The sequence below is a fragment of the Ptychodera flava genome, chromosome 18 (assembly GCF_041260155.1).
Source record: "Ptychodera flava strain L36383 chromosome 18, AS_Pfla_20210202, whole genome shotgun sequence".
NCBI lineage: Eukaryota > Metazoa > Hemichordata > Enteropneusta > Ptychoderidae > Ptychodera > Ptychodera flava.
In genome coordinates, this window is record NC_091945.1 from 22,359,899 (window position 1) to 22,385,899 (window position 26,001).

At 37.5% G+C, this 26,001-nt stretch overlaps 1 protein-coding gene across 2 annotated transcripts; it reads left to right on the top strand.

Moving 5' to 3' along the window:
• The first annotated feature begins 5,383 nt into the window (after positions 1–5,383).
• On the top strand, positions 5,384–24,466 carry LOC139117174 (probable methylmalonate-semialdehyde/malonate-semialdehyde dehydrogenase [acylating], mitochondrial). 2 transcript variants are annotated; one of them, XM_070680065.1, is made up of 15 exons: positions 5,384–5,484; positions 7,455–7,499; positions 8,324–8,398; positions 8,654–8,815; positions 10,069–10,147; positions 10,607–10,730; positions 11,063–11,093; positions 12,124–12,271; positions 17,224–17,405; positions 19,932–20,061; positions 20,516–20,697; positions 21,681–21,860; positions 22,490–22,588; positions 22,770–23,533; positions 23,749–24,466. In XM_070680065.1, exons 1-14 carry the CDS (start codon positions 5,431–5,433, stop codon positions 22,872–22,874), a joined length of 1,596 nt encoding a protein of 531 aa, XP_070536166.1. In that variant the 5' UTR covers positions 5,384–5,430; the 3' UTR covers positions 22,875–23,533; positions 23,749–24,466. The 2 variants fall into 2 exon arrangements, with proteins under 2 accessions (XP_070536166.1, XP_070536167.1); XM_070680066.1 differs by having other exon boundaries at positions 22,770–23,494; positions 23,703–24,466.
• The last annotated feature ends 1,535 nt before the right edge of the window (positions 24,467–26,001 follow it).

Genomic DNA, 26,001 nt, shown 5'->3' on the forward strand with positions numbered 1-26,001 from the left:
GAACATTTATTACTTTAGGGCAGTAGATGGAGACAAGTATTTGTCTGCCCCTCGCGTAAAACACACCTAAAACTGTGTACACGACTAGCCGCGACCATTTATCCTTTCAAAGGTATACTATTTTCTGATTCGGCCATATTCACTATATAGGCCTGTGTACGCATATCATGCTTCCCACGTCCGTTGGACAAACAGATTCTAATATCGGATTTATCCGAATACATATTGCGTCACAGTGTATGGACTTGGCGTGTACGTTGCTCACACCTATTAAAGGTGTTGACAGCTACATTGATCGCTTATCCGCATTTTACAAATTTGCACTGGTTTGTGTATGTATGCTATAAGTTATACAAGCATCACGTTACTATTGACAGATCTAAGCTCTTAATGGCGTGATTCAATCAATGCTTATCTACATCTTTCTGTCATTGAACGATTAAATTAGTCGACATGCCTATAAATAGATGGTCTCTAAGTACCGGAATGGCACATCATTAGTACTTGTAAACGGTGTTTGTCAGTACCTAATTTCGCGTATCTTGACAACAAGAGCGGAAATAACAAAACAGCGGAACAAACTGAAACAAAAGCTGTGATCAGTAAAAAGACAACATCACATTAATATTAATAACACATGTTAACAGAAAGAGAGGAACAGTTCCTACGTCATTAGATGAATCTCAGCAGACAATCGAACTCAAAGTGTGGTACATGCATATTGCACAAGAAAGGATCGTCTGTCTTGGACTCATGAGGGCGCATATGGCGGCTATCTTGCCGGTGGTTATACCCGCGAATGTCAGCGAATTATACTTACACACAAGAGACAGCTTTTACAGTTTACAAAGTTCTAAATTCACTTAGTAAAATACACCGGACAGACAAAACAAAAGCCCAGAGGAGCTCGAGTGTTTCAGATAAGGACTCGGAGTGCGCGCATGTAAATCTTAATTTTTATCGCGTATCGGAAATGACCGCAACCCTCTCTCAGTAAAACATCATCAGGTAAGTGCTGTAAAAATTTTGAAGGACTTTTCATTTTTCATTTTCATTTAATCACATTGTGCACCCTCTACTTCGCACGCGTGATGGTAGGAAACGACATCTCTCTCTCTCCCTCCCCCCTCTCTCTCTCTCTCTCTCTCTCTCTCTCTCTCTCTCTCTCTCTCTCTCTCTCTCTCATTTCCTGTACGGATTTTCCATTTGACTGACTGGCAGCGTCAAATATTACGATATTTTCGTTTTACTTACAGTGCTGTAACAGTTCAGTTTTATTATTTGATTGTACTTTTTCGAAAAATGTATTTCATCATTATATAATTTCCAGTGAGGGAGCGTTCAGTCGAGGTTGGGTCAGAGCAGTGCTTCTTGTGCCCCGTCAACTTGAAAATTTTGCACGAACCCCTACCCCACCACTCGAAACAAGCAAACAAACAAATAAAATAAATAAATTTATAAACTTTTATTGGTGTTACATCTAAAGTAAACGTTACTTTTAAACTTTTATTCAGTATATATTTTTGTTATACATATCTATTTTCTTGGTCTACTTCGGAGCATTTTGAAATTAAATACCCAATATTTGGTTAGTCAGTCAATGCGGAGTGTCTGTGTGTGACATTATTTTTGTTGACAATCGAACTTGATTATTAAGCAAACGTTAACAATGCAGGAAAGACGCATGTATGTTATTTTTATCAATGTTGACTTACTCAGTGATGCCTCGAAAACTTCAAAAGTTCTTAATACAACTGTGTTGCTGTAAATTTTATTAAGTTTATATTCTAAATGCGGTATTATCATTGTCATCTTCACCTGAGTATACCCCTTGTTCTGATATACCATCACCTTCGTTTTGTACCGTTTTCAGAATGATTTGAATCTTCCTCTCCCCTCTTCAGACATGTTTTTTTCTATGTATATAGTACGTAACTGCTTTAAATTGCGCGCATGCTCCCTTAGGTTAATACATTTTAGCCTCGTCCACAGAGTTCTTCACTGAATCGCCACTGAAAGTCACTGATAAGCAATAATATAAATTTACGTTTTCACATAAATTCTTTTTTCCGGAGAAAAAGTGCACTTTGAATACCTTGATACGACCAAAATTGCTAGACTGTAAGGTCATGTAAGAGTTATAAAAATGATCAATTACACAGGTCTTTATACCAAGTCCTGGGGGCAAGGGGGAAGTAAGATAACTAGAAGTGTTTTGTTCACGGATATAACCAATGCATCATGTCCAAGTATGAAGCTGTGAATGACACTCTTGCCTAAGGATGGTAATTCCAGCGTGACCTGATACGTATCACAATACAGAAACATTTCTCTACGCCACATTTCAATATTAATATTATATTGACGATAAAAATAACCAAGATATGCTTTTCATCTTGCTATGCTCGTTTTTATATCCCGAGATAAGTTTTGTGAATCTGCTTGTTGAATAACGGTACCATGATACATTGTACAGTTATCCATCGGCACAATCATTCTGTGTTCACTTGCATGCTTCGCATACTCGCATGCTACGAACCATAGACAGTCGAGAAACTATGCACGAACCTAGTATCTTAGGGCCCTGTCACACCTTGACGATTTGACCAGCGTATGCCGACGTATCAACATTTCTCTAAACCGCTGGCTTGCTGAACTTAGGCCTAGTATCTTTTTCCCCCAATTTTTGGCGTATACATAGCGTATTCATAACATAGTTATAGCTTAAAAAATTCGTTTTGGGTACTCTAGACAATTATCTCGATGCATTTCGACTTATGAGTAACTTACAAATAACGTGGGCAACGAGTGCATAACCTATACAACTTATGGCTCTCGTGTGCGGAACATGTGGAGTCATACGCTAGTGTACGTCGAAAAGTTTTGAGCATGCACAAAAGTTTTCGACGACCTCGACGTACTACGACGTATACCAGCTTCGGCGTGCTCTTAACAGTCTTAAATATAAAAAACTTACTCATAACGTATTCGACGTACGCCCAGCGTATTCTCCAAATTTTTCATACGTTGGCATACGCTGGCTTAATCGTCATGGTGTGACATGGCCATTACTTCTGCTCTGCTGGTGATATGGGCAAATTAAGACAATGGCAAAATATATCGTTAATAACATATATACTGGTAAGACCAAGTGTATGACTTGTGACCTAGAATCACCTGTGGGACCTTTAATTTCCCGGAATATTTTTACACGGCTTTTTGACAGTGTGGACATCTTTGAAACTAATCGATCTGTGACGATGCTGTGCCGTGGCAAAAAGCATGAAACCCTCTACAGTTTTGAAATTTCAAGTTCAGATGCATGGGTTAGTAGTTGACCAGCCATAATAACACTTTTTAACCGTGGTTCAAACTACATACGGCTATTACACCCTCACCAATTAGGGGCAGCCAACGAAGCTGTTCATTGAAGGGCAGGCAATATTTTTTTTCGTATTCGCGGGTAGGCTTACTATAGGTGCGTGGGCTATATTTCTTCTTTGCTAACAGGGACGTTTCATGCCGCTACTCTATTGGCAACCTGAAAAATTGACCAATCGGCGGGAAGGGAGTATGAATCGGACAAAGTCCCTCAGAACCCATTGGACATGGCAGTTGCCAGTCGTTTTGTTTTGAATTGGATGTAGACTACCCAGAGCTATGAAAAATCGGCCATTGCATAGGATTGTGTGAGAAATATAAGGAGGCCTAAACATTCTAGGAATATTGTCAATTTCCTGAAACTTTTACAAATTATCCGTGTAAAGATGCTTTATTGAAAAATATAAAATAAATATCATGTCACCAAACTTGATTTTAGACAGAATCATCATACATTTTCCTTTGAACAGAACCCCCGCAGACGCAAAAGTGCCGACTCAGCATTTTTTAAACAAACCTTCCAGACCAAGATATGAAGACCAATATTACAGGAATACTTTTCAGAGAAAGACAAATTTTTGTGTTTTCGACATAAAATACCCCGATAAAGGTGGAAAGCTACCTTACTACATTAAATTTGTGATATCTTTGTGATTAGATCACTAAATTAATACATGTTGCTTGTATTGGACATACTAAACTTACAGCTAAAGGACATTTTAGGATCAGAAGTGTAATGAATGGCTATTGCTTTCTCTGAAAGGGTCAAATTTGCAATAAAGTCATGTGCGGTGCTCAAAATCGTAGGCTAATGGATGACTGATTATCTCAAAAAGTAAAATGGAAACAACCATTTTTCTGGCCATTCTTTCCATCCTCATCCTTTCAGCTACAACAAATGTGATCTCTAGAAAATTGACGATGTTCTTAGTATTGGGTAGTTCCCAACCTTAAAGGGACATTTGCTGTAACTTTAGGTATTTGTTAAATGTTTCAATTTCTGTGTATCAAAAATTGTTTCTTATTCTGTCCCAAATTAAATAGAACACCCAATTCTGTATTTATAGCAACATACTAGTACATACATACATGCATACATACATAAATGACCATTGTTATTGTTGACAAATGAATTGTAGTCTTGACTTGATTTGAGATCTCTTTTCAACAATAACAACGCTGACTGTTCACTGTATGGTCTGCGTTGACATGCTAAATACTACGTACTGGACATTTCATGACGCTTGAAATCGGAGAACAAGATACTGCAGTAGACGCATAAAACAAATCACTGTGAATTAACAAAGTTAGCAGCTAACGGAGATTAAATACACCTGTGGAGTTTATCTGTTCACTTATGGAGTTTGTCCGACGGTCCCCCGGTAGCTGCTGTGCACGTGGTTCTCATTTTTAATAGATCAGGAATTCTGGGCAAATATTTAATTCATGCATTGTTTAGTTTCTTAGTCCCCCCTAAAGATTGTGGTATATCTGTCTGGCTCCCTTTATTTTTCTTAGGGGAAATGGGTGGTCGTCCTAATAATCCTCCGGTGCCCCTGGGAGTGAATTCTGAACACTTCCTGATGGAGATGGCGGGAGGGAAAATTCGGGGGGGGGGGGGGTGTTATCGTAGCGGTACTGCAGTTACGGACATCTATTATTTCACCATTCAATTCTTAATTACATTTATAATAAGTTGGAATAGAATGTTTACCTGTGGAAACACCCATGGTTTAGGATTTCTAAAATTCGCCTGTTTGGATGCCGGCTGCCTGCCCCTGCCTGCCTCACCACCCTGCTGCTGTGCTGTGTACGTACGGTCACATAATGGATCGGAGCTACAGGCTGAAGTAAATGTATAAGTTAACATATTTAAAGTATATCTCCTGAAATAAAGCTTTCTTAAGTCAAGTGCCATGTGACACTACCCAGCATAACCATGCAGTCTTTAATAAATTGAAAAGGTCATACCAGGTCACTAGAGTGAACTTCTTTCAAAGGTCACGCCGCGCAGGGGTGACCGTGTTCGAGGTCACTGCATTCGTGCGTATGCCTGCTTGGAACATCGTCATGCTGCGTGCAACGAAGTTAAAGCCAATTAAGGTACGTCCGTGTTCGTCATGATAAAATTTGAGAGAGAGGCTGGACAACCATGGTTGGCAGAGAGAGTTCTGCATACGTTTGGTCACGATAGATAGGCTGACATTATAATACCATGCTTGTGAACAACGCAACACGCGTACGTAGGCCTACGGCTTTGTTTGCTCACAACTTATGCAGGCCATGGGGTAGAAAGGCTGTGCAGAGATGGTTGGCGAACCGTGCATGCGTCTCTATGTTTCTGGCACTAAAAGATCTTCAAAGCAACATGACGGGTGCGCTAGATTTGATATGATTCGTTCAGTGAGCAATATGTACTTGTATTTACTAGCATTACCCTCACCCAGACAGAGCTAGCTGTCATGTCGGTGCAGTGTCGGTGTAGTATTGTACCGTGTACATGTGCCACTCTCTAGTCTCTCGACTTCAGAAGACGCGCTATATTTCTCACGTTGATTGGTGTAAGACAAGTTTACTCGGCCCCTGGTCAGCATCTCAGCTTCTTTAGAATAAGTTGATGATATGACAAGTCCTGCCGCCGATTTACCGTTTTAAAACCGATGTGACCGACTTTCGTTTGCACAGAGGCACGCGAAGGCTGGGCTGCCATTGCATGTTAGTCACGTGACGTGCTCTTTCCGGAAACCTACGCATATTTACTCAGCTAGTAATGTAAAAAGGGAAGGGGAAAGCAATGATGTATAAAAAAAACAAAACAACAACAACAACAACAACAAACAACATAATAATAATAATAATAAATTTATTAAGCTGAACTTTGTGACGTACACCAGCACTGATAAGAAATCCATATTACCCCTGTTGCACGTCATCAACCGGAACTTTTTTCTGCAATTGTACCGTTCGTACCACACGTCGCGACACAGACCGATTTGTCGTGATCGATGCCGTGCTCTGGTGGCATTTTGACAAAAAGGGGACCTAATAAATCCAGATATGGAAACATAGAAGGCATGTACAACGAAATTTCGAGTCGCTAAAGCTTTAGCTATTCCCAAGAATAAATGAATACCGTATAATCTTCCGGAAAGAGACATAGAAGACGAAAACATTGACGACTGACATGGCCACCGGCGGAGACTGGTGACGGCAGTGCCCGCTACAAGCGTACACTCTGTGTTCGTTCATCGATCTGAATCTTTCGGGCTCGCCAAGGTCGTAAACTTGTGATATTTTAAAAGCCACAGCATCTCTAAGAATGATAACTACTGTTTCGATCGTGTCGTTGCATTAACTTCATAAATATAATTGTAGATATTCTAAATAACTCAAAATACTATGGTTATCCGTCGCTATAGCGCGGTGAAAGCTATGTCCCCCGCGCCGGATGGCGGACTTGCCTTGGCATTGGTCCAGCGCGAGACAATGATTGACACCCGCACATGACCGAATCTGTATGTCTGATTGGTGGAGATACCATTCGGTGTATGAAAATTTAGGCTTAATCGGTATTATGAATGAAAGTATACCTGTAAAAATTTGCACATCACCTGGGTGACGGGCTGCTTTATCATTAAATGAAAGTAATCCGCGTAAATAAAACACAAAATCGCGAAAAAAAATCATGCACTTTGTTACAATAATTTTGATCCATCAACATCAAATGAAAAGTACCAGCAGACTGTTCATGTAATAAGTATATAATCCATTGGAATTTTTCTCTGTTTAATGTCACCATACAGGAGTGTTTTTCATGGAACCACAAAACTTTTCATCTTTGGCCTCAAGTTGTACAGCTCCGCAAAAAAACACTCGTATACGATGATGTTAAACAGAGAAAAATACCATGGGATTATATATAAGTATCTCACCAGTGTATACTTCATTTATACATACATTCATGTTGGCTTCATAAGACACCTGATTGCAAATGAACACCAGACTAGGTAGCTATAACAATGGACTAACTTCAACTTGTTCATTCTCATTTTGTTTTTTTATTTCTTACACAGGCTCTGAATTTGTTGAAGATATCAAGGGTGTACAGCAGCAGTGTGGTATGATTTTTATCTCTTTATTCACTTGTCCAGAGAATTCAATCGGAAAATATCATGATTAAATAATAACAAAATTGCAATTAGTTCATGAGATTGATTACAATGATGATGGTCATCATTATTGATTGTCATCATCATCAACCTTGTTGATCCATCTGTGCAAATTTTATTCTGTTCCATTTTGTTTGTATAATGACATTCTGCAGTGAGGTTCCCTGAATACAGTCACATTGGTATATTTCTTTCCTGTGAATAAATTAATGACAAAATGTGGATTCTTAGTTTCTGTGAAAGCACGTACATAATTATAGCTCAAGATTATACACATCTCAAAAATCAAAAGTTTAAACGTTTTGTTGAAAGTTTCCTTAATGTAGAATGTATCTAGGGACATATATTTATGTACTCAATTGTTAAAATATTACACACATAGACATAGACAATTCAAATATGTACTCTACTGGCTTCAAAATGAGTCCAACAAGTAGCATATCAGCGAAGTATTGTAATATTTTAGAGTGTCTCAATATCGATCCCGGGGGCATATTCTACCTTCAATATTGGCACAGACCAATCCATGTCTCTATCAGCATATATCCATTTCAATCATATTCCTTTTCAAGCATTACAAACATTTGCTGTTCACCTTATGTGAAATCTATCTCACAAACATATCCATTGGGCTTTGGATTGGATTATACAATGAGTGAATTATACAATGAGAAATATGTATGGTATTATGTACCCGGTAAATATCTCTTACAGAACTCAATATTTCCATGTACATTCTAAAACATGTTTTCTATGCATTCTTATTGTCTCAGCCAACGACAAAGTATGTAATAGACAACGAATTTTTGGATTCCAAGACAACAGAATGGTTAGATGTTCATAATCCTGTAAGTACTTGCGTTTTTTAATATCCGTTTTTTAAAATCTATGCCTAAATAAGCAACTTAATCCTAATGCAGATTCTGATCTGATCACTTGATTAGAAAGAGTAACCCCAGATTTAAACATCCTTTTGCGATATTCTTTTATTTACAAAGTAGCAACATAATTCATGATACATTGTAGCTATAATCTACATTATCATATCACATGATATTTTCTTTTGCATATATTATTGTAATCTGCATATGATTTGCATATAGGCCACCAATGAAGTGGTTACCAGAGTACCAAAAAACACAAAGGATGAAATGGAAGCAGCTGTGGCTTCTGCCAAGGCGGCGTATCCAGAATGGTCACAGACCTCGATTCTGGCAAGGCAGCAAGTCATCTTTAAGTTCCAGAAACTGATCAAAGACAACATAGTAAGTATTTATTAACAGGAAATCTGAATGAAGATTTCTGAATCTTGCATCCATCAAGGTTGGGAGATTGACAATAGTGGTGAGGTAGAAAAGAATCAGTCAAAATATATAGTTGTTAACTCTATAATAAACTTGTGCATAGAGCGGCGATGGGTTCTGAGCAGCAGCTTGGTACATAAAATGTTATAGTCAACGGTTCATTAGTATACTGTGCTATTATACAGACCTAATAACACCTTGATTAGTGCATTCTACAACCAGCTGTCTTGCCTCCTGAGATAATCCCTACACATCTAATACCTTGCATAGCAATGTTACCTGATGCATAGACCTGTTCAATTCTGCCACCAGTGTTTTTCATTAAGGAATCTCTGCCAGTTCACTTATTTGCCATACATTATGTGTTTAGTTCTGTTTTACCTCATTTTGTGAAATTGATGAAAAATCTAATGAAGAGTGTGTACAATTCAACTAATTTTAATGTTTGGTCATAGTACTGTTTGCCTTGTTGCAAGAATTGTAGTTGATTTTAATTTCCAGGGATGAACTGCACTTTAGTCTGCTAGCTGTAATATTCTTATTTCAGAGATGCATGAAATAAAAGTGTTGCAGGCAATATTTTACAACCAATCTTATGAAATCTGCAACAAATTTTTTTGAATTACTAGGTTTAAAATGAAAAATGCACAGGCATGGAGAGTTTACATAACTTAACAATGGGTTTTCATCATAGTCTTTAGTTGATCTGCTACTGTAACAATGTCATGGTCTGTGCTATATGGCACTTGAATGTGGTATTTGACTCATTATCAACAAGGCTATAATATATGCAGCATGCTGAGAAAGTTACTTTGTCACCATTTTACAAGTGGTATAGCCACAAACTGATGATGTCAAATCGTGTACACAGTTCATACACAGTGCCAACAAGGCGTCTGTGTTTGTGTATGGCGATTTGACATCATCAGTTTGTGGCTATACCACTTGTAAAACTGGTGCCACTAATTTTTTGCATGCTACGCACACACTCTATTGAGAAATTAGTCCACATCTGAGTTTTAACTGGCTGTGTTAGAAGGTACGCGACCCAGACATTGCATGCAACAATTTATACTGAAAACATTTATTTAAAAAGTACAATTACAGAATACTGATAAAGTAATTAAGTAAACCTACTATGCAGATGGAAAAGTTAAACTATCAGGGAACTTAAATTCTAGTTTTTCCTTCCCATCAACTATTGATCTTTTCAGAAAGACATCGCTAAGTTGATTACTCTGGAACAAGGCAAGACATTGGCTGATGCAGAGGGCGATGTGATGAGAGGTCTCCGTAAGTAATGCTGTAGATTCTACACAGTTGCTCTTGCTCAAGCAATATCAGCTTTCAAGCTTACACTGGTAGAGTTGCAGTAAACATCAGTGACAATACTGACCTTTCTGCACAACTCAGTAAAATATGAATATTCTTGAGTACAATGTGTGGCAAGTAAAATACCTTGGTTACAAGAGAAATTGAGCTGGACAGATTATGTGTTGCATCTTCGATGAGTGTGTACAAGGGATTTGTATAATTAAATTGTCACTAATCTGTCTTTAGACATCACAAGTATACCCTTTCTTCTGGTATATCACTCTGAGATGAACAACTCTCTTATTGACACCTGAAGTTTCATCATTTTAGAGTTGCAAATTTGAAAGTTTATTAAATATCAATTGGTTTCTCCTCAAAAATGATGGAATATCATTCTACGCCCCAATCACAATGTTTTCTTTTCATCAAATTCTGCAGAGGTTGTTGAACATGCCTGCTCCATCACATCATTACAACTTGGAGAGACCTTACCCGCCATCACCAAAGACATGGACATAATGTCTTTCAGAATTCCTCTTGGTGTCACTGCTGGTATCACACCGTAAGTTACGATCATATACTTTAAATTGTGCTCTTCATTTATCACTTGACAAAACCTCCAATTTATATATTCACCAAGTTTCTTTTGATGGTTGCTCGCTTGGATTCTACAAACACAAAGCTGATGGATGCTTAAACTGCTGTACAGGTCAGATGAACACAAAATATCACCCTTGCCATATCATTTAACTTTGTGAAGTTTGAAATTTTTATGGTCTATTGTGAAAATCATGGTATAATTGTAAAAATAATGACTTCAGTGTGAGCAGAAAAAATGATGTCGGTATGGAAATGGTTTTCGCTGATTCAGTAATTTGTTTATTTTCATTTTAGCTTCAACTTTCCAGCCCTGATACCTCTCTGGGTAAGATTCTCCTCATTTCGATCTGTTGAAAACTTTCTGTTAATAACAAAATCCTTGCCTAGTTAATTGTTTCATAATTTTAAGTAAAAAATAATCAAAATTGCAGTCAAAGATTTCAAAATGTTGGACAACCCTAACCATTTTTTGGTCAGAAACCTGAATCAATCATCAGGTCTATTCACCTATGACCGAGCATGTGAACCATTAGGGAAAGACTGCATTAACTTGCATGGTACCTGAAACCCGGGTCTTTGCCTGACCAACTCGGGTGACAAACAGAAGACTTTTAATCCCCCTAGGTGTTAATGTTCCATTGTTACGTTTATCTTATCAAGCTGGTGCTATTATAGGAACAATGGACTCACTCAAGATAATCTGTTTGCAAATGTTGACATAGAGATTAATCCTCTGATAACCAAGTAGGGAAGTTGGGTATTCCAAAGTTAATGGAGCTTTCCCATAATGCTGTGCGATAATGAATCTTTTATGAATGTATACAGCCTTTGCAACTTTTATCAGGTGATTCTGTGTGCTGGGACAGAAAAATGTCTAGGTCATATGACATAATGAAAAGCTCAGGGTACACTAGAATATACATGTAAAGTGTACACGTACATGTAGGTAAAAGGAAAGTGTTACATTTTGTAGATGAGGCATATACTAAGATCTAGAAGCCAGTAGACAAAGGTTTATTACGTGTAGACAAGTATGGATGACCAGTATGACTTGTGTCTGTTAGGAAGAGAATTTGGTAGATGAAGCTTCAAGTATATGAACAGCTTTTGTGTCTTTGTCTACAAATAAGCCTTCTAGATCTACTGAAGGGATAGTATAGTCTGTGTGTAGATCTATAGTGCCATCATTTAATGTAGATGTACCAGTCTTGTACGTTAACTTTATAATAAACAATACCCAAAACATAATGTTTTTTCTACCATGATGAACAATTTTCACCCCTGCAATCTTTACTGTACATGTAGGTGTATTTATAAATGTGTATTCAACACAGGGATGAGTTATCTTTCTGTAGATGTTTCCGGTGTCAGCAGTGTGTGGTAACACTTCCATATTGAAGCCATCGGAACGTGATCCAGGTGGAACAATGAAGTTGATTGAGTTAGCCATCGAAGCAGGATTTCCTCCAGGAGTTGTTAATGTCATCCATGGCCAGCATGATGGTAACCTTAAACCTTTAAAATACTTTTAACTACTGACATGTACAGTTAGGTTTTGTTCACATTGTACTTGAATGTACAAACTTCTCCGGATCCTTTAAAATAAGGAAAAGATGGAAATTTTATTTATTTATTTATTTAATTATTTAGGTAGACCAACGGGCATAAAGCCAATTTACAGGCACCTTGGAAATATATTAAACTTAACAATATAAAAAAGAAAACTATACTCAAAAAAAATAAAAAATTACATCACAATCATAACTTAAACACATAGTTGAAAACAACAATCAAGGAAACTAATAAAAACATGCACCCTGCTGCGAATGCCGAAAGGTGGAAGTAGAACTAAATAAATCAATATTTGGATGATCTTTTAAAATTCCATTAATAGTATTTAAACACGTTAAAATTGGAGAGACTGTTTCCTGAGATTAATTCTAGAGGCACTGATGCGGAAAATGTAGCTATTACGCAGCTGTCTGCATGGTACGTTAAAAGGTATTTTGGACAAAATGGACGAGCAATTATAATGTGCATTGACCAGTTTGAAAACAAAAGTGCCAACTAAATATTTACGCCTCCTTACCAGTGGGGGAAACTTAAACCTGGTACTGAGAAAATAATACTCTGCTGAAGTATATTGCAGATTTGATTTAAAGCATAAACATTTACTAAACTTTTGCTGCACTCTTTCAATTTTATCAATTTGTGTTACTTGCCATGGAAACCATATAACACTGCAGTATTCTAGGTGGCTTCTCACGTGGCTCACATACAAAGACCTCAGAGTAGAAATATTTGAAAAATATGCGCTTAATAAATATAACGCATACAGGCTATGATGATACATGGGTATTCTAGATTCCCTGGAGCAATTTATTTTAGCACAATTATGACTTCAAAGGTTTGCTCTACAATGCATAAAGACTAACAAGGATGTAGTTTTTGAAAGGATTGGTTTTTTTGAAAACATGATGGTGAAAAAATCTTACCACTCCGGCCATCTCTCTGATAATCTTGATAGATATAGTAAAATACTCACTGTTGTAACAATAATATGACAGAACCCCATGGCCGGTGAGTGCAAGCGCGCCGTACTAGCGGTATTTGCACGAGTGCTGCCGTGTATTCGGCTGTCCTTTCACGACTGCTGCCGAATACACCGCAGCACTCGTGCAAATACCGCTAGTACGGCGCGCTTGCACTCACCGGCCATGGGGTTCTGTTATTATTACATATGTTCTATCTTTTATTTGCATCATTTATCGAGAAAATCGACGATTAGTCGTGCGTACTACTTGTCTGTCAAAGCTTCAGGGCGACCCTGCGGAGTTATATAACATTGACATCACTGTAATGAGTCATCGAATCAGCTTTCATTTCATTGGTCAGCGCCGCCATACCTTTATTTTGATTGGCTAAACTATTGTTTACTTGTTTATCAAGGATGACGTAAGAGGAACGTTGGAGGGCTCGTAACTCTGCTTGCGATCGCTCACACATACATACGTAGCCACAGATAGCCAAACGAAGAGAACTTTGAATATGGAACGCTTTTGATTTTTTCACATTTTGAGCTTGAAATTCTTCTAAATGATCGATACAAATAACAGTTCGAAGATTTTTACGGGAAATTTAAGATACGGCAAACGTAACTTGTCGAACGATCAAATTTCAGTGTTTAGGCTACCTTGCACAGAGATCACTGTTATCATTAGCGTGTAGGACACACGAGCACAGACAGAGTAAACTGCATGCAAAAGTGACTTTCTATTGTAAACAGGGAATGTCGGGTGAGAAAACTACTGGCAAAAACGTCTCTGAAAATGTTAACTGTTTGTTAAATTGGCTCCGCTGCGTCCGCAGTTATGTGTTTCGATGTATGATGGCCGCCGTGGTACGGCGGCCACCGTGTATCCATGGAACTAGAAACGGACGTCGCCAGTTGTCCATGTTTTTGCTTCGCTGACAAACAAACTGCTCTTCCGGATAATAAAAATCATCCTCACACTATAATAAGTACAGACAATTTTCTTTGTTGTAGTTTTTAATCGGTAATGCCATGCATTTTACTATAACTAGCATCGAACCAAAGTGAAATGAAATCTTGTAGACGGCATTTTTTGTGTTTACAAACAAAAATAGTTCCGGGTCAAAGTTGGTAAATACTCATTAACATAAAGGTATGGCATAATGTTTTTGGTATTGCACTGCAGTGCAAATACCGGTAGTACGCGCGCGCTTCGATGCAAGTAATCTGTGGTACATATGTAATAATACAAATTAATATTATATAGGGCTCAGCCCTTGGTGTCGCGCCAGGGGTTAAGATTGGCAATGTTATTTGTATTGATTCATGATAAAATATAATTAATTGTTACTTCATATACGTTTATATGACAACTATGCCCACTTTCCCTCTGATGAAAACAGTTCACGTACGTACACTGACGTACACGACGTCAAACCCTGCAGCAGTGCAGGAATAGATTTTCTGTAATGTGTAAAAATGTTGGACAAAAATTGGCAATTTTTACCATGATAACAGCCTATTGTGTTAAACAAGGGACGTATTATGCCATCGTTACCATTGCAATGGTAACCGCACTGCCCACCTTCCACTTGCAAGCTGAAAACTAGAGCGTTCCGTCTAAAAACTGGCAATTTTTGAATCTAGTTATTGACACAGGGGGCGCTTTTCTTAAATTCAATCCCAGCATTCTTTGCGTATGCCCCCGTTCATATGCACGACAGTTTTCTCCCATTTTCTACTTTTTATGCGTGATATTAACGATATTTTGTATCAGCGACAAGGTAGATAATAACATTAACTGGCTAACAAAATATATATTTTATAAATGGCATGTTATAAAATAATAATTTGCACGTTTTGTATTTGTTTATTTACGAGTACTCCAAAAAACATGGCGGCGCCCAAGAAGGTAGGGTACACTTCCGGTTAGTCGCATAGTATATTATAAATATGCGCATACGTAGTCAGTAAGCCGCTGGCGCGACTATTAATAATATTATATAGGGCTCAGCCCTTGGTGTCGCGCCAGGGGTTATTAAAGATTGGCAATGTTATTTGTATTGATTCATGATAAACTGTAATTGTTACTTCATAAACGTTTATATGACAACTACGGTATGCCCAGTTTCCCTCTGATGAAAGCAGTTCACGTACGTACACGACGTCAAACCCTGCAGCAGGGCAGGTATAGATTTTCTGTAGCGTGTAAAAATTTTGGACAAAAATTGGCAATTTTTACAATGATAACAGCCTATTGCGATAAACAAGGGACGTATTATGCAATCATTATCATTGCAATGGTAACCGCACTGCCCACCTTCCACTTGCAAGCTGAAAACTATAGCGTTCCGTCTTAAAACTGGCAATTTTTGAATCTAATTATTGACACAGGGGGCGCTCTTCTATAATTCAATCCCAGCATTCTTTGCGTATGCCCCCGTTCATATACACGACAATTTTCTCCCTTTATCTATATTAACGATATTTTGTGTCAGCGACAAGGTGCATAATAACATTTACTGGCTCATAAAAGAGGTATATTTTATAAAAGGCATGTTATATGATGGTAATTTGTTCGTTTTTGTTTATTTACGAGTACTCAAAAAAAAAAACATGGCGGCGCCCATGAAAGAAGGGTACACTTCCGGTTACTCGCATAGTATATTATGAATAAGCGCATGCGTAGTCAGTAAGCCGCTGGCGCGACTATTATACATCTACCATCGAGAACAATAGAATTTAGCGTGCGCTAAAAAAGCCGTACGGAACGCTCGCCCGTTCCGTAACACGTACGGTTTCAAGGCGCCCCATTCCCTGCGGCTGTATCTGCGCGTTCACTGTAGAACGGTTTCAAGGGACCCCTTGGACAAGTGCCACAACAAGTCTCTCGCGTGCTCTGTACGTACGTATATGTGTAGTCTGGCAGAGACCCTGCGATTCGCGTTCTTCCCTGTTGGAACACGCACGCGCCCTTCAGAGACGCGACGCGAATCCAGGCTGTGTCTGGCAGCGCGTGCTCACAGCTGCACAGCCTTCGAATGCAGGCCCATCGCGGCGCGCACAAAACAAGGCACAGCGACTGTGGAGAGTCTAGTATATGTGTAGTGCACACACTCCAAAACTTGCAGAAGCGCGTCCGAGGTAGCGTTCCACACTGGCGCGATAAAATCGGAAGAAAAATTGTTGACATTGCACGAAAACGGTCACTACTCCGACATTTTGATGCCCCGATCAGGAATGTAAGATGTATAATAATAAGGTTATTACGAAAATACCGCAAAGGATGCACTCGGACATTGGCGCTGCGCATCGCCCTCCGCTTCGCGTCGGGCGATACGCTGCGCCAATGTCCTCGTGCATCCTTTGCGGTATTTTCGTAATAACCTCATAATATAATAAACTGCAGTATTTCATTTCATGGACATCTGATGATAGGATCTTCACTAATTGCAGTTGAGAGGCATTTGTGAATGGTGAAATAATTGTTTTTCAAAAGTCTTTGATTTTACCATAGAGATAATGTAAGATCTGCACTATACTGATACTATTCAGTTCAGTCGAAATAGGAAAAAACAATTTAATTCTCTGTCTCCTCTTTCTTCCAAGCTGTATTTGTTTGTGTGGTTTGTCTATGGAGCCTGGTAGAAAGAGGATTAAAGGTAAAAGTCACCAGTAATCTAAATATGCCCATATATGGTCAAAGGAGCGTTCCTTGGTATTCAAAATGCCCATGTGAGGGCGCTATTTTAAAAAGTGGCCACCCACTTACTAAAATCTGTGATTTGTTAGATTTTCTCTTTCCATGGTAACTGTGGCAAAAATGGAACAGGTGACAGTATAGCTTTCAGTTTAGCAGCTGATATTATTCTATATACTTCATTTTCATAATTCATTACATTTCACACTTGACATTTTACAGCTGTAAACTTCATCTGTGACCACCCTGACATCAGAGCCATCTCCTTTGTCGGTGCCGATCTCGCTGGCAAACACATCTATGAACGCGGAACCAAGAATGGCAAGCGTGTCCAGTGCAACATGGCCGCCAAGAATCACGGTGTCATTATGCCAGATGCAAACAAGGAAAACTCTCTCAACCAGGTGTGTTGATTCACATGCAGCCAATGGGAATTCACTTTGCAGGGGAAAATTGTGCTGCCTTATCATTATATTTTAAGACTAGTTAATATTGGATTTGAAATGTTAATTGATAGTGTCATTTGGCATGTAACACAAGCAAGCATAGATTTAAAGAGCAACGTGGTACCTTCTGTTTTAACACATATCCTCAGTATCAAATTGTATGACCCAATTTGCATGAAATATGGGTACCATCTACCAGCACATACCCAAGGTGTGGTTGTGGTTGGGGGGGGGGGGGGTAGGCTTCCTCTATTGCTTTTTAGCTCACATTTGGTATACCAATGTGAGGTAATCGTATAAGCTGAATCAGTTCATTTGCATCCGATTTGCATGTCTGTATGTATGTATGTATGTATGTATGTATGTATGTATGTATGTATGTATGTATGTATGTATGTATGTATGTATGTATGTCCGTCCACATCAAAAACACCTAAACCGCAGCACCTACTGTCTTAGTATTTGGTGTACAGGTGCACCTAGGGGTGTAGATGTGAATTTGTTCAAATGAACTTGTCAGTGTCAAAAATATGCAAATGAGGGGAAAAAAGGAAAAACCCTGCAAATTGCTAAAACTCTGTAACCGTTGGTCAGATAGGGTTGAAACTTGGTGCGCAGGTTTCTTTAGGCACACTAAATTAGGTGTTTAAAATTTGGGATGAAATTTGCATGTTTCTATTTTTGGGGTAATTTTTTCAGTTTTTAGTCAAAAAATGTTTTTCTCTGAAACCACTCATCTGATTGCTTTGAAAGTTGGTATACATGTTCCTCAGGATGACTTCAGTCAAGTTTATACAAATTGAATTGAAATTTTCATATTTGTAATTTTGGGGCAATTTTCCGAATTTTGGTCAAAATTCAAAAACTACTAATCTGATAGCTTTGATATTTGGTATACAGGTTCCTAAAGTTGATCAAAATCAGTTGTATTAATATCGTGAAGATATTTGAATTTTGTATTTTTGCTGAATTTTTGGTTATTTTTCTCATTTTAAATAAAATTTCTTCTTCTCTGAAACCGCTAGCCCAATTGCTCTCAAATTTGGATTGGATGTTTGCAAGGGTGTTACCCTTCTAATTGTTAAAATTACGACAAAATTGGAAATATTACTGTTTCGGGGTAATTTTTGTCATTTTTGGTCAAAAAATCTTAAAAAATATTTACTTTTTAAAGCCCCTGTAATCGTAAACAGACAGCTTTTATATTTGGTGTGCAGATGTCCAGGGATGACAATAGTTAGATATGTGGAAATTGTCCTGAAATATACAAATTTGTATTTTAAGACAGTTTTGTCATTTTTGGTCAAGAAAACTTGTTCTCAAAATTACTTGTCTGATAGCTTTGTAATTTGGTACAAAAGTCCCGAGGGATGTTATTAGATAAATTTCCTGCTCAAAGTGTTGGGAAACCCCCAAATTTTTATATTTTAGGTAATTTTCTCAGTTTGTGACCTTAAATGACCTACATCAACCCAGGATATGTTGTGAGAGAGTTTCGAAGGCTGTGAACATAATTTTGTCATATTTAATATCAATTTATAGTAAAATTTGACCTGAAAACAAAGCTGAGGTAAATTTTTTCATTGTGAACCAATTTTTGCAACTTTTGCATGTAAGACACACAAGAACTGATGAGAAATTTGGATCCAGGATAATTCCAGATGTCGTAATCCCCCCACAGTGGAAGGCATTTCACTATCTGTAACTGATTTAAGTGCTGTTTACATTCGAATGATAGCACTCATAGCATTAATTAAAACATCCCAAAGGTTGTAAATACATTTCCTGCCAGCTGGTCTTATGTAAACATGATCAACAAAGGGATGGAACATTTGATATTCAGGAGGGGGTAGGGGCTAGAAGATTGATGAGGTAGCATTACTGTTTACCAGATCCCTTGTATATCTTTTCCCACTCTTTATTTTTTCCCCACTCTCCCACCTTTTCTTTTTGTCAAGCTTCTCTGGCTAATTTTTTTGTTGACATTTGCTTATGTATGTAGGATCTGCTTGTCCCATTGCTATAGAAGTTGATATGCATGTTCCTAAAGATGACCTCCAGTACCTAAGTTGCAGACCTCATTTGCTTTTGTCATTCTTGTTTTTCTGGTTTAAATATTTCTTGAATTTACCAATTCAAACTGAATGTGAGCACACTTTCATTGACGGTATTTTTTAATGCATTGCAACAAGCACAATAATTTGTATCTTCGTGTCAAACACAAAATAAGAGATTACATTATGCTAAAACTAAATGTGTATATTTCACAAAAGATAATATCACCATTGTCATCACAGTGTGAGTGCAACATCCCAGTATGAGTCCAACATCGCAGTTGAGCGTTAACATAACAGTATAATGAGTCCAACATGACAATATGATGAGTCTAACATCACATTCTGAGTCCGGCGTTAGCATAACAGTATGTGAGTGTAACATCGCAGTGTGAAGAGTTCATCATAGTAAAACTATTGACTTTCACAGTTGGTTGGTGCAGCATTCGGAGCAGCTGGTCAGCGCTGTATGGCGTTGTCTACCGCTGTGTTTGTTGGTGAGTCAAAGGATTGGATTCCTGAACTGGTGGACAGAGCCAAGGAACTGAAAGTGTCAGCTGGTGAGCAGTGATTGTAGTTTATGAAGGGTAATTTATGTGGGGAGCAGTATAATGTCACTTATTTTAACTTCGTGAATTTTAGTGGTCAAGATTAATATATTGCATACAATGTACGCATGTAACTGATACATATAAAATCAACAACCAATATTAATTTGCCAAACGGTTGATCTTGGTAAAACATGCAGTACATGAATTAGAGACAACGTTTTAATATCTATTGGAAATCATGAAAAGACTACATGTATCTACATCAACAAGGCTGGTTTTCCAGGCTTTCTGCCATACATATAATACATACTTTTATGGTTAATACACAGACGTGAGTATACTGATGACAAATATACATGTACAGTATCATATGAGCTTAATAACCTACTATCAGAACATGCAGCTTGGGTAATCATATCTTGTATTGATTGTATTGGTCTAACCAGCTTGTTTGTACATGCAGGCATTGAACCTGGAGCCGATCTTGGTCCACTTATTTCACCAGCATCCAAACAGAGAGTTTGTGATTTAATACAGAGTGGAATTGACCAGGGTGCTAACATCATCCTGGACGGCAGAGACATCTCTGTCGCTGGATATGAGAAAGGCAACTTTGTTGGACCCACGATTCTGACTGATGTCGAGGTGAGAATTGGTTTAGTTTGTTAAAATAACGCTGGTTGCCACGGATGTTGTTTTATAAATGTTTGGGTAACTGCATTGTTTGCTTGGATCTTTTGGTGAATCAGTTTTAGTTTTTCAATCATAGCAATAGTGACAGAGTACACATTCTGCCCTTAATGTCCACTTGGTGTCTGTTAAGTCGACTTTCAGACAAATATTTATTTGTGCGTCTTAATGATGAGAGATGGTGACAACATCAGCAATCAGCCAGATTCAGCATTATAATATACATTAAAGTTAAATAATATTCCTGATCTATTTAGGTTGGCAGTTGTATACACAAACCTTACAAAGTTTGCTCTTGAGTCTACAAATCTAGTGTATATTTTTGGGTTTCAACCCAGTATACTGGAATTACTTTTGATAGTGTACACCTAATTGGTGTACAATAAATGTTTCACAAAAAGTTGTAGCCATTGTTATAATTTCCTTGGTACATGTTTTCGACAAGACTGAAGAATATGCTGAGCCTGTAGTACATTTAAACATTATCCTAGGGGGTATGTCTGCAATTATTCAACCTGACAGGCACCCTTAGACTAGCACTGATTCCTACCAGAAAACGTGGCCCGATGGTCTTCAAGTGTGCATGCCTTAATGTTTTTGTTTCTTACACATGTAATTACTGGAGTATTAACACTAGTCAACTAGACTAGTTGACTAGACACACTGAGATCTTGAAAATGTACCTAGTACTGGTCACATGTGTTGTTTTGGACTTGTCCCTGAGGGATGGTAAAAAAGATTTCCCAATAGAAGCCACATCTTGAATTAGGACTTGAAGGTATCCACTGTAATTCCCAAGTGATGTTTGTTACTCCGTCCACTGTAATTTCACATACCGGTACTCAAGACGCACTTCCCGCAAGTGAAGTCTAGTTGAAAACATACAGCATAGATACCAAGGTTTCATCTGAATGCAAAATTCTTCATCTATTTCACAGCCAAATATGACATGCTACACAGAGGAGATCTTTGGACCAGTACTCGTCGTTCTATCAGTGGACACACTGGAAGATGCCATTCAGCTAATCAACAACAATCCGTATGGAAACGGCACTGCTATTTTCACCACCAACGGAGCCACTGCTCGGAAATTCACCAATGAGATTGACGTAGGACAGGTGAAAAATCCTCAGAATTCATTTGGTTTTAAAATGAAATTCAAATAGGTATTGTTGTTTTAACATTTACATTTGGTAATGGGTACCATAATTTCAGTTGTGTATTTTGCAGTCATTGTAGGAGAATTATTCAAACCAACTGAGTTGGCAGAACTTGAACTCTTCAGATCTACAGAGTGCATTCACATGATACTTTGTCAAATGTATTCATGAAAATTGCTCAGTACTAATACAGTTATACTATCAATAGCTGACTGTTTTCATTCACTAACAAGGCCAACACTGACGACAATGAACAATATTTTGGAAATAGCCATTTTCATAAGGTAACCCTGAGGTCTACACTCCATTACAAATGTAGACATGACTCCACCAATTTGATTAAGCATCCATAATGCCATGCTTGATTGCCATTTTTCTTGTGGTAGAGGTTGAAATTAGATCCTATAAAAATATCCAAGATGAAACTTAAGTCATCTAAGAATCATGTACATTGGCTTCATCAAGTCTGTCAAGACATAACAGACCACCTATAATGATTTCAGGACACCTGTAATGATTTCATGACACCTGTCATGATTTCTCACACATCTCTGACTTTGGATAATTGTGATCATAATAAATTTCAGGTTGGCGTCAATGTACCAATTCCAGTTCCACTGCCGATGTTTTCATTCACTGGATCCAGGGGATCATTCCTTGGCGATGCAAACTTCCAAGGCAAATCAGTAAGTTTAATTTCATACCTTCAAACGAAACTTATCCAATACCACTGCAAATTGTGTTACCAAAAGTCACTGAAATCAACACATCTAATAGTTTCAAAGTCGTTTGAATGGTTGATTGTCAGTAGCTTATGAGTATTCACTGTGTGTAATGAATTTAATATTGTCTCATTGTAATTTGCAGATCATAAACTTCTACACTCAGCTGAAAACAGTGACATCACAGTGGAAGGCTGAAGATGTGTCCCATCGGGAACCATCCACTGTTTTCTTCGACTTCACGAAATAGACAACAACACTAGAATATTGGAATCAGATTTCAGCTGTGGATTGCCAAGCAAAGTTGTGCCTTGTTTTTTTCTCTCAAAGACGTCTTAATTTTCAAAATTGTTTTTCCTTTATGAAAATGCAAAAATAACTCTCAAATGGGAACGCCGTACTGATGTTTTGTTCCAAATAGTTTGTTCTTCCAAGATTACTTGAGATTTTCATGAGTGTTTCTTTGAGTCTGACTGGCACAAACTTTTCAACTACAGGAAATATTTCTCATTTGTGTACACTGCACGCATATTGAGATCACATGTCTTTTTCTGAGCATTCACACCATGTCTAACTAATGTAAGCACTTTCTCTAAAGTAGTGACAACAATTCTCATGAAATGAGACTTGTATACAGTAATGATAACTGCTCCCACAAGTACTTGAGGACATTACAGCCATGCATGTCAGTGATGGCTACAATTGTGTTCATTCATTTGACTATCCTAGAGCTTTGTCTGTTTTATATGGAACTGACCTTGAATTTGCAACTATGACTCAAAGTCATTATGAAGGCCAGAAACTAATCTAGTACAATATTAGTTCTCAGCTTTGTGTTGTTTATACATTAATAGATATATATATATTGAAGTATACAGATGTCTTTGTGGGAAATTACAGCGCTCGATGGTAAAGCAGAGCGTTATAAATAAAGCAGAGCATTATCAATAATAACATAATATATCTATATATATATATATATATATATATATATATATATATATATATATATAAATAAATATATATATATATATATATATATATATATATATATATATATATATATTAATCATTGCAGACTTGTATAAGGCCATATGTGTGAGAAATTGTAGGATAATAAATAGTTGCTTTTTTCAGTAAAAGTCTAAATTTTCTGCTGGTGACAGAATAAATGCCGCAAAGATTATCAGGAAAGTAAAATTATTCTACAAATTATGTCATTTGATTGTAATTCTGGAATCAGATCATGGGTCTAAATGATCTGTTCTGTTGTGGATCTTGGTGAAGACACAACAGTCAGAACTGCTACTTCATTTACTAAATGGTGGACCTGGAGGTATTACACAGAAGCCCATGAAGTTTACAAATTTGTATTGACACGTGTGTTTTATCCAAGAATAACTCCATGACTGAAAGTTTTCCTATTGAAACAGTTAATCTTGTCCGAAACACAGCAGTCAAATACATATAATTCATGCAGCAGCATTTGATTTGATTTTGTTGTACGTGAAGAAATCAAGGACAGTAAATGCTACTTTTCAGTTGATCAAATTCTGTATTATTGCATATATATACAGCCAGTGTATAGACGAAATATATAGAGTTGAAATTATGGGAAATACTGTAGGTAATCAATATATTGCTTTTCATATATCCATATACAAGGATGTGAAATGTGAATATACATATGGATATAGTAGTACTGGCAGAGGACGGCACAGGTTGATTTTCAAGTCTCTTGGGGGGCCTCATGGCATGTATGATTTGCCATGACCGTGGGTATGCCTTCAAAACTATAAATGACAAATACTATTTCAGTCAAATAAAGCATTTCTAAGACAAGAGGTTTGGAGTATGTGTTTTTCCTAAATATAGATCTCACACAGCTAATTTTTACTATTGAAGTTGAGATACCATGATTTTAGAAGTCAAGTTTCATTTAGAAAAATCAATTATATTTACATTCCATATTTTTTGTGATGTTTCACATATATTGAATGATTCACTCCTTGAACACTGAGCAGTCTATGAAAATTTTGAAAGGTTAATCATACCGTGTTGGACAGGTAGGACAGGAAAAATATCAGCATCTTTTTGTTTGTGCGTTGGGCATTTCCAATTTGCCATAGAATTTTTCAAGGCGTTTCCTTCACAACTGACATCCAGTGGCAATGTACCGGTATTGGTTGGCTGTTTCAAACTCATTATTCACTGAGGGACAGATTCGATCTCACATTTGGAAATGTACACCCACAACCTCAACTATCTATGCACATGACATAAAATTATGCCATATTCTCGCAAATGTACTGCTTTATCTAGAGAATCTCTACCCAGCTATAGAAGTCAAACTATAATGAGTAACACACTTAGCTGTGTTGAGGAAAATTTGAAATATTTTATTTGCACAAAATAAGTTATTTGCACAGAAAAAATCTCTATGATAACTTCATGCTGACAGATAATATGACAAAATGTGTTACTTTATTGTCCATTTTGAATTCCAATTTCATTTTAAAGCTATTTTGCCTAGAGAGAGGTGATATGATGAGTAAGTAAGTGTCTGTACATGGGGCTTATTCATGACAACCCTTGCAAGAATTAAAAAAAAATGTGTTCTGTGCAGGTACACTTGTTAAGATTTGAGTCTGACATTTGAGTCTAGTCTTACCCAGGTTTTTTTTGTTCAAAGGATTTTCCTTTGTTGGGTTCACAAATACCTGCTGACAAATTAGCCTAAAGGGAGCATACCTGTGTTCAGTAATCTTTATTGACACAAAGCTCAGCTATCACTTGTGATGAGAAAGTAGTCACGCAGCTGTGTCATCAGATTTCAAACAGATGAGGAAACCCTCTTTGTGCAAGGTGTAGTGTACATACTCGACACTTGCTTGCATGTACACATCTGCCTACATCAATGACAGTTCCTTTTCAAACAATTTCCCTGTATAGATATCCAACTTTGCCATCCCAACCAACAGAATCTGCACAAATCATGACGGTGAAAGGATGAATTGAGAGGAATGATAAAGAGTCCAGACACTGGTTTTTTTTCATTTGCATATAAAGTTTACATTTGTATTTCAAAACATGATCAGTGGTATTTGTGTATTTTGTGAAGAATTTTTAGATTGTCGCCTTATGTCATTAAACTCATTATCCCCCTTGTCTGTCTATACAAATCCCTCTAAACAAAGGTAAACAATGGGAATATACCACATTATTTTGGTAAAAAGGGGGGTGGGTGGGTCTGAGTCTAATCATAAGTGATGCTGATTTTGATGGGTAAACCACTTTTGCACCTTCAAAACTCACTACAGCAGCAAGCTACAGTGACTACGGTTCAATGCCCTCTTCAACAATTAAGTGTAGTTTAG

Excerpts from the sequence above, each read along its gene's own strand:
- LOC139117174 (XM_070680065.1), top strand. The coding sequence starts at position 5,431 with ATGCCTGCTTGGAACATCGTCATGCTGCGTGCAACGAAGTTAAAGCCA. Across the intron at positions 20,698-21,680 it reads CGATTCTGACTGATGTCGAG|CCAAATATGACATGCTACAC; the intron begins GTGAGAATTGGT and ends TCTATTTCACAG. Across the intron at positions 21,861-22,489 it reads ATGAGATTGACGTAGGACAG|GTTGGCGTCAATGTACCAAT; the intron begins GTGAAAAATCCT and ends AATAAATTTCAG.